The sequence below is a fragment of the Mus caroli genome, unplaced genomic scaffold (genome assembly GCF_978045245.1).
Source record: "Mus caroli unplaced genomic scaffold, Mus_caroli_1 scaffold_7, whole genome shotgun sequence".
Classification (NCBI taxonomy): domain Eukaryota; kingdom Metazoa; phylum Chordata; class Mammalia; order Rodentia; family Muridae; genus Mus; species Mus caroli.
In genome coordinates, this window is record NW_028227262.1 from 114,689,610 (window position 1) to 114,699,283 (window position 9,674).

General features: G+C 50.4%; 1 protein-coding gene across 4 annotated transcripts in view; it reads left to right on the forward strand.

Moving 5' to 3' along the window:
• Window positions 1–8,194, forward strand: part of Wdr91 (WD repeat domain 91) — a 31,039-nt gene extending 22,845 nt beyond the window's left edge. Inside the window, exons 11-14 of one of the 4 annotated variants that reach the window (XM_085840741.1) lie at window positions 384–492; window positions 1,123–1,235; window positions 2,919–3,116; window positions 6,913–8,193. In XM_085840741.1, coding sequence (XP_085696867.1) covers window positions 384–492; window positions 1,123–1,235; window positions 2,919–3,116; window positions 6,913–7,077 — 585 coding nt within the window. In that variant the 3' untranslated portion in view covers window positions 7,078–8,193. Of the gene's footprint in view, window positions 1–383; window positions 493–1,122; window positions 1,236–2,918; window positions 3,117–6,912 lie in introns of all 4 variants that reach the window. The other 3 variants (XM_085840743.1, XM_085840742.1, XM_085840744.1) reach the window with 3 other exon arrangements.
• Window positions 8,195–9,674: the final 1,480 nt, after the last annotated feature.

A 9,674-nucleotide genomic window follows, 5' to 3' on the forward strand; every position in this document is an offset into this window, starting at 1 on the left:
TAGGAAGGGCCAGGGGCAGCTTTGGGACGTGTGTGTCTTGTGTGGCTCAGGGCTGCCTGCCGTGGAAGGCAGCTGATGGGGCTTAGTTCCTGCTGGCTACAGAAGTGTTCAGTAAGACTTAGCTTGGAGTCCAGTGGAGGGAGAAGAGCATGGACTGCTGAGGTATGGCTTGCTCGTCACAGCTTTGACGTGGATTGTTGCCTCAGTGCAGAAGTAGAATATCTGTAGGCCCAGTGGCATTGCCTTTCAGAAGAACACATCTGTCAGTGGGCTTTGACAGACGCTCAGATAAGTCTCTTCAGAAGCAGGCCTTGGCAGGGGGAGTCAGTGGGGTCTGTGCTGGCCTAGTCTGCTGCTAATGGTGCTTTTGTCTGCATTCCCAGCTTCAGTTCTCACTGGACCCAGAGCCCATTGCCATCAACTGCACAGCTTTCAATCACAACGGGAACCTGCTGGTCACAGGGGCGGCTGATGGTGTCATCCGGCTCTTTGGTATGGAAGTGTGCTGCGGCAGTCCTGATCCCCTCCTTAAATGACCGAGCTGGGGCCAAGGCCATTGCAAAAGCCCAGTTTCAAAAGCTTGTTCTAGAGCTTGACTTTGGGCGGCGTCTTCAAAACTTCCACCACAGCCCACTTGTATGTGCTCAGTGTCTGTAGACACGGGGTGGGGCAGAGCCCAATAGTCCTTTGACCTTGAGCTGATTGACCTGAGTCCTTGTCACCTGTGGGGAGCTACAAGGGGTCACAAGAGAACAGTGCCATCCTATTCATGTGCTATAAGGTGGCTTGTCTCCTGTCTCCAGGAAGATAGGCCTAGGCTCTAAAATGGGATAAGGTGACACCCATGTAATAGGTCTCCATGGTGCCCGGGGGCAGTTACAGAGGTGTGATAGGAAGGACTTCTGTCTCCCTAAAACTTACAGGAACCCCAGGTGAGCTCTTTCCCCAAGGATCCCCAATTCTCCCTTTGACCACATCAGGAGGCTGCTCAGAGGCAGGTGACCTGGAAGGGTCAGCACTTTGTGGCCCAGGAGGCCCCTGGCCACTAGACCAGCTGTCATAGAGGGTAAGGGGACCCTGCTATGCCCTGTGGCCTTAACAGGTGTGGCCTTGCTCTCTCAGACATGCAGCAGCACGAGTGTGCTATGAGCTGGAAGGCCCACTGCGGCGAGGTCTACTCTGTGGAATTCAGCTGTGACGAGAATGCTGTGTACAGCATCGGCGAGGACCGCAAGGTAGGCGCCAGCAGCAGTGGTGGCAGCTGGACTGTCTGCAAGCCCTGGGACCGTGGACTTCTTCCTGCCTCCATTTTAGCTTCCACAAAATAAGGATACATACAAGTCTACCTCAAAGCATCTTCGTGGGGTTCAGTGAGTGCAGTGGGGTTTGGCTGTTCTCGTAGATGGGAATTCCATATCCTTCTTCCTAGTTGTAGCAAAACTGACCCATGTCACCAGAGAGGGAGCCACATTTGGGGAAGATATTCTTTGGTGAGTGGGGTTGGTCATGGTCACAAGACAGAGCATGGGGTTTGCTGACGAGTTGGAGTGAGGATCCTAATGGGAAACAGATCTGAGCAGAGCCCAAAGAAGTAAAAAGTAAGCAAACCCCTGTCTTCTAAGTCACTATAAGTCAAGGCCCTTGTAGATTCCCTCTGTGGAAAGGTGTGTTAGGAAGTGGGAATGACAGTGGCCTTGCACTGAAGTCGGGGGTACGAGAAATAAGTAGGAGAACGACTTAGCTGTCTTATATACCCTCCTAAGCCTGTGGGATTTTATACTGAAAACAGTGACTACAAAACCAGTGTCTGTCTGTCTGTCTGTCTGTCTGCGTGCATGTATGTATGTATGTATGTATGTATGTATATATGTATGTATGTATGTATGTATGTATGTTTCTGCCTGCCTGCCTGCCTGCCTGTCTGTCTGTCTGATCATATCTTTCTCTGTAGCCCAGGGCTAACCTCAATCTTAGGGCAGTCTGGCCTCAGCCTCTTAAGTGCTGGTATGCCAGATGTGAGCCATCACACCTAACTGTATTGATTTATTTATATATTTACTTAACTTATTCTGAGACCACATCTTAGTGTGTTGTCTAGGTTGGCTTCAACTTCTTTGGCTCCAAGATGCTCCTGCCTCAGTCTCCCATAGGGGTGGGATTATAAATGTGTACCACTGTGTCCTGATTCATGTCTTCCCTGGGAAACTCTATAGGGCTTTTAAGTTCAAGTTTGGCATCCTATTCTGTGGGTAGGACTCCCAGGAATGACGAGAGCCTGTCTACAGTCTGGGCTATTCACTCTCCACGTCACAAGTGAGACGCAGAGTGTGCCACTCAACATGTTGATTGATTGCACTGCTGAGCAACTGAACAGTATTTGTAATCAGCCCATCTGTCCTCTATACTTTGTCCCCAGGTCCAGAAACTCTAACTGGGCCCCAAATTCTGATAATACAGGAAGGAATAATGACAATATTAACTGTAACTTAAAAAGCACCTCCACACACTGGCCTGCCTGCCTTGCCCAGGAGACCAGGAGGAGGCCTTGCAAAGCCTGTGTCTATCCCTTTCCTCCCTGTGCTCAGGCTGGAGTAACGAGGAGGGCTGGGCTTTGATACGAAGCTGTTAATTGCTTTCTAGATTTTTTTTTTCCCCTGAGGAAACTTGTATTGGTGAGAGACGGGACTGGGAGTAGTCCATGGTCCCCACATCCCTGTGTTGCTTCCTGCTCTCGAAAGGCTTTTCTGAAGGCTGTGGAACTGGTGAGGGAGGCAGTTGCCCCAGCCAGTCACTGCCCGAGGTTGGCCATGGCTTTGTTTCCCAGGCCTAGGCGGTGACTGCTGTTGGGGGATCTAAGGGAGTCTGGGTAGTTGGCTGTGTGACTCTAAGGGAGCCCCTGTTGTGCCTTGTATCTGCAGTTCATCCAGTGGAATATCCACAAGAGTGGCCTCAAGGTGTCTGAGTCCAACCTCCCTTCAGATGCCACGGGCCCCTTTGTCCTGTCTGGCTACAGTGGCTACAAGCAGGTTCAAGTTCCCAGAGGCCGGCTCTTCGCTTTTGACTCTGAGGGCAATTACATGCTGACGTGCTCTGCCACAGGGGGCCTCATCTACAAGGTAAGTGGGTGGCAGAGTACTGGTGGGCACGGACCTCTCTCTGGAGGTCAGCTTGGCTCACCTGAGCTGAGTGTGGCCCTGTGTCCTGTATCCTGCATAGCTGAGTGTGGCCCTGTGTCCTCTGCCCTGCATAGCTGAGTGTGGGCCTCTATCCTGCATAGCTGAGTGTGGCACTGTGCCCTGCATAGCTGTGTGTGGTCCTGTGTCCTGCATAGCTGAGTGTGGCCCTGTGTCCTGCATAGCTGAGTGTGGCCCTGTGTCCTGCATAGCTGAGTGTGGCCCTGTGTCCTGCATAGCTGAGTGTGGCCCTATGTTCTGCATAGCTGAGTGTGGCCCTATGTTCTGCATAGCTGAGTATAGCCTGTGTCCTACATAGCTGAGTGTGACCCTGTGTCCCACATAACTGAGTGTGGCCCTGTGCCCTGCATAGCTGAGTGTGGCCCTCTGTCCTCTGTAGCTGTGCTCTCTGTGCCATACATTCTGTTATGATTCTTCCCTTTTCTTGTCTTATTCCTTGGAAATAGTATATATTCTCAAAGATATCAGTAGGGCAAAGGGCTTAGGAGTGTGGGCCCATGTGCCTCAAGAGTCTGAGATAGGTAGATTGCTTTCATCACTGAGTTAGAATAGGCTGTTTTATAGGAGGCCTGTGGGTCAGGTACACCAAAGCCTACATGTGAGACAGAAATTTAAGATGTTCTTTGTCAAGCTAGGATACAAGTTATCTACATAGTTCTGATTTTATCTTTGAAGATTTATTTTATTTATGTGTGTGTTTGTGTGCTGTATGTATTTATGCATTTGTATGTAGTGGTACCAAGAAGAAAGCATCAGATCCCATAAAATTAGAGCCACAGGTGGCTGTAAACAACCTAAGTGAGACTAGGCATCGGACTCAAGTCTGAAGTGCTCTAACCACTGAGTCGTCTCTCCATCTATTTATGTCTACTTATCTGTCTATATTTTTGTGTGTAGGTACCTGTATGACACAGGTGGGAGGGTGTGGGCCAGAGGTCGGCCTATAGAACTCAGTTCCTTCCTTCCATCACGTGATTCCTGGGGACTGAACTCAGATCTCTGGTCTTAGCAGCATATGTCTTTATCTTCTGTATTAGTTGGGGTTCTCTAGAGCCACAGAACTTATGGGTAGTCTCTATATAGTAAGGGAATTGTTGATGACTTACAGTCTGTAGTCCAACTCCCAACAATGGTCAGCAGCAGCTCTGAATGGAAGTCCAAGGATTTAGCAGTTGCTCAGTCCCACACGGCAAGCAGGTGAAGGAGAGAGTAAATCTTCCTTCTTCCAGTATCCTTTTGTAGGGCACCAGCAGAAGGTGTAGCCCAGATTAAAGGTGTGTGCCACCACACGTTTAATCCCAGAGGACCTTGAACTCAGAAATCTCCCTGTCTTTCTTATTTATTTATTTATTTATTTATTTATTTATTTTATTTATTTATTATATGTAAGTGCACTGTAGCTGTCTTCAGACACTCCAGAGGAGGGCGTCAGATCTCGTTACAGATGGTTGTGAGCCACCATGTGGTTGCTGGGATTTGAACTCAGGTCCTCTGGAAGAGCAGTCAGTGCTTTTAACCACTGAGCCATCTCTCCAGCCCGAGATCTCCCTGTTTTTTTTTTTTTGTTGTTTTGTTTTGTTTTGTTTTTTGAGACAGGGTTTCTCTGTATAGCCCTGGCTGTCCTGGAACTCACTTTGTAGACAAGGCTGGCCTCGAACTCAGAAATCCGCCTGCCTCTGCCTCCCGAGTGCTGGGATTAAAGGCGTGTGCCACCACGCCCGGCTGAGATCTCCCTGTTTTAATCTTCTGGAATTCATAGCCACTATGTCTCAAGATCTCCAAGCCAAGATCCATGTCAGAAACTTGTATCTTCCAGCCTCCAGATTAGGATCACTGGTGAGCCTTCCAATTCTGGATTGTAGTTCATTCCAGGTATAGTCAAGTTGAGAACCAGGTATAGCCACTACACCTACTAAGCCTTCTTGCTGGCTTGTCCACATTGTTTTTGTTCCTGTTTATAGATTGAAAAACACAAACAAAAACAAAGCAAGCAAGCAAACGACCATCCTCTCCAGTGAGAGCTTGATTCAGGCTCTGTACCACTGAGCGACTGAGTGGTGGGTGGGTGGCCGTCACACTCGGATCATCCAAAGACGAGTGCTGAGCCCAAGAGCACGTGTGCGGTGCTGTGAGTTCCTTCCTTCTTTCAGTGCTCACTTGAGAGTGTTTCCCTGACAATGGCGGTTAGTCTGTGAGACGGAGGGGTCCTCTCAGTGTCTGATGCCTCTGCTTGTCAATCAACAAACAGCTTGGCTCTGAGCAGCAGTTGTGTGCTAGGCCTGGCACCACTGTACTGTGGGGTTAAATAATGTCTGTTTTGGCCTGGAGTTCAGATGCAAGTTAGCACTGAAAGTAAGTGGTAGACAGCTAAGCCCTGAGCAGTTCCCAGAGAACCGGGGTGGGGTCCAAGTTCTCAGGAAAACCTAGAGGGAGGCTGCAGTCTGTGCACTGGAAAGAGCAGGGGCTGGGAACAGGGGAGAGGACACTCCTAGGGGCCCAGGCTGGGCAGAGGCCTGCCAGTGGGGGACTCTGTGTGGGATGAGATGGGAAATGAGAAGCTTCACACAGACCCAGTGGCTGCTCACTGAGACCTGGGCTTGCGGTCAGTAAGGCTCCTCTTTCTGCAGAGGGCGGCAGTACTGTGTTCTCACCCTCCCTGCTGCTGCTAGCTGTATGATCTCTCGTGTGGATCTGTCTCTCCTTCAGGACACCCTAAAACACTAGTTACAAGGCTAGTTTTCCCCTTTAAGGCTTGCTGTACTTGACATTCGGGAGAGCTGTTCTTTGTTGTCTATATGGAGGAATAGCTGGATATACATTTTATTTTAAGGCATGCAGCCTTTTCCCCATCCGTATATGTGACGCACAGTCAGACTTGCTCTATAATCAGATGATGGGTTGATGGGTTTTCCCGTGTAGTTTTTAAAAAAAGTGTCATGAATGGTTCCAGTTATTTAGGGTGCCTGCTAAACTTCAGATTGCATTTTTTATAATCCATAAATAATTTAACCGATAGCTTTTTTAGTTATCTCTTCATGAATGTGAATGCTTTCTGCCGCTTGCTCTCAGGCGTCATAGTGTTGCTAGGAGTCATATTGTTTCTGATTCCCTGTGCAGTGCCTGTTAGCGTCTGGTCATTCACACATGTGCACAGTTCTAGACGCGCGAGCGTGTGTGTGTGTGTGTGTGTGTGTGTATGTATGTATGTGTGTGTGTTGCTGGATGGCAGGCTTGTTCACACATTCATCAAGGCCTTCCTGTGCCTGACCCCATTTGGAGTGATGAAGCTGGTCTTAGAGGTCCTGCCCTCCAAAGTTTATGTGCCCACGGTGAGAACTGTATGTGTAAGACCACGATCTAGAGTCAGGCAGTAGCTGGCAGGTGATGCTGTAACAGGTGGATGCTGTGGGAACACACGGGGAGGTGCAGGAGCACTCCCCCCCCAGATAGGTCAGGCTGCAGAGAAAACGCCCGCCGTCTTTTGAAGAGCATCTCAGGGACTTGATTTCCACATGAGGCGGGCTGACTACTGTCAGGAAAGCGAAGGTGTAAACAGGCTTTCCAGAAAAGTGGGGCATGGGCCAGGGTCCATTTTCTGATTGGGGTGGCCGCTCCCAGGCTCAAGGTAGTTTTTGGACACTAAAAGTTTTTGGTTAAAGTGTATATGTTTGTGAGTGCTGTCTGCTAATGCTGCTGCTTCACTCCTGTCCTCCTGCAGCTGGGCAGTGAAGAGAAAGTTCTAGAAAACTGTCTGAGCCTGGGTGGCCACCGTGCCCCTGTGGTCACCGTGGACTGGAGCACCGCCATGGACTGTGGGACGTGCCTCACGGCCTCCATGGATGGCAAGATCAAGCTGACTACCCTCCTAGCCCATAAGCTCTGAGGTCGGGCCCAGCTGACACGCGGGAAGCAGAACTGTGTCTGGCAGAAGAGAGATGCGACGGGGGACAGGACAGAGCTCTGGTTCTGCACTGCCAGGGTGGTGGATCTTCAGGAAAGCCCCCGAGGGGGCTCAGTCATCCTGACGAAGCCCCTGGAGCAGGAGATGTGGAGCAGGCTGCGTGTACTCCCTGAAGACTAGAACGTGGCTATTGCAGAGCGTGCTCCAGAGCACAGGACAGATGCTAAGGAAGGAGCCACAGTGGCCGGTGCACCCTCTTCAGTCCAAGAGGCATTGACTGTATTTTGTACATAATTGCTTATTTTTCTTATTTAAGGGGAAAAAAAAATCAGAGCAAGGTAATGCTCTTACAGTCACTTGGTGTCTCTTTCTGGACTATGTGAGTCGCCTGGCCCTGGTGATAGTCACAGCTCCCTGCCTTGGTTATTGGATGTCAGCTCTCACTAGCCTCAGCTGCCATGTGTTTCTGGCAGAACCGGGTTATAGTTGAGATGTAGACCACAGTGCCCTCTTCTGGCCTCAAGCCGAGATCTGAGTGTCTTCTGCAGAACCTGAAAGCTAGGTAAGGCACTGGCTAAGAGGCTTCTCAGGACAGCAGGCCTGAGATCTGGGCCCACCTCCAGCTCCTGCACCTTGGGGTCTTGTGGTCCCAGAACTCTCATTTGGTGGCTCCCTCCTCCTTCCATCGTGAAGTCTCTTAGCTTGAATAGTATCAGCTGCCTTCACCTCTGCCTGGCTCAGCTGCTTCAGCTACGCCTGTGCTCTGGTCTCTTACTTGGAAGGACCACGAGTCCCATCCCTTGTCAGTCCTACATCCTACTGCCGAGACCAGCCTCATGAAAGAACCGTTTATAGGGTCAGTGGGCCTGGGCCCGAGCCTCCCACATTTGGCATAGGCGACCTTGTTACCTGCCTAGGGCACGCCACTTCCATGAATAGTGACTGCTTGCATTAGTCAGTTGATGGCTTCTTTGGGCTCCAGGCGAGTTGAGTTGAGGGCTGCGGGGCTGGTAACTCTCAGGTGCCTACATAGAGAAAAGCAGGAGTGTTGAGGCCTGGGCTCCCTTCTGGGATGGAAGGAAAAGTGGAAAGCGATATATAGGAAAACCCTATAGATCATAGTTACTATTTATTATTGGTGTGCCTGTGTGTGTTGGGTGGGTGGTGGGGTGGGGTGGGATATGCCACAGCAAAGATCACAAGACAACTTGGTGTAGACTTAGTTCTTTCTGTTCATCTTTATGTGTATTTGGGGGATCAAACTCAGGTGGGCAGGCTGCATGGCAAGTGGCTTTCCCCGCTGCGCCACCTCTTGCTCATGTGTTTTTACCCAGGTCCACACTGACATGAAGGGGTCAGTCCATTCTCTGCCGTTTCTCCACTCCCACTGAAATGGCCTCATCGTCTGCCTCACCCAGCTTTGTGGGCCTGGGTTCTGCCTGAGTCAGGAGCCCGTGGTTTTTTAATTTCCTCTGGGTTTCCTGTCTTATGGCGTGCTCTTTCTTCCAGCGTGTTCCCCACAACTTGCTGAACCAGTGGTTTTAAGGCTCAGAGACAGAAGGAACATTCCAGAGCCTGTTCCTCCCCAACCCCTCCCAGGAAGAATGCATCCTTCAAAGCGCCTCTTTGGAACCCCTGAGGGCCTTAGTAGGGCTCGGTCCTTTGCTGTCTTTGAGTGAAGGTGTCATGGGGCACAACCGAGAAGGCAGGTCACACTGCAAACCTTGAGTCACTCTTCTGGGGGCTGAGAACCTCGCCTGGCAGGTGCAAATCTGCATTTCCCTCCCTGTGCCCGGGGGCCCTGTCTCTGCTCAGCCCCAAACCCATGCCCAGTAGCTCAGTGTGGGGTCTGGAAGTACAGTCATGATTACAGTGCGTGCTGACTAAATGAAGCTGACGGACACTTGTTACTATAGCCAATAAATTTATCTGCCAATTTAAAAGTAATAAAACCCATGTGGACTCCAGCACAGGCAAGTCTCCTAGCTTGGTCTCTCCATCCTGCTGGAGTCTTTGCCGACAACAGGCTCAGTATGCAGCCACACAGGTCTTTAGCCTTATTTGCTGGGTGGCCATGGAGAAGTTTTAAGAGATGTGCAGGGTCGGGAGAGTTATTAAGAATCAAAGGAATCCAAGAATGGAAGGATGCCCTCTCACCCAGCGTTAGGCTTGCTTGGCTCACATCAGATGAGGTTGAGGGCCCTATTTACAGTCAATGAATGCTACTTTCTTGACAGCTAGGGGCTGACCTCCCAGAAAGGTGGCAGCCTGGCCTGGTTCAAGAGCAGCTAAAAGGACTCTAGGGGTCATCTGTGGGATTGGAAGCCATTGGTTTATCCCATTAAGAGTTGGGGCCTTTACTTTCCTGGTCCAGGCTATCAGTTTAGGATTGAGGATTCGCATTAGGGAACGGCTATGGAGAAACCGTGCTCAATAGGGGAGCTGTGGGTGCCCCAGTCCAGAGTGCGGTGTTGACCTGCTGTTGTAAATCGAACTTGGTCACTCTTGATTTCTCCGTTTGGGGTCAGACAGAATCAGATCTGAGGTTCCCTTTGCTCCAGCGCGCCAGAGAAGACCCT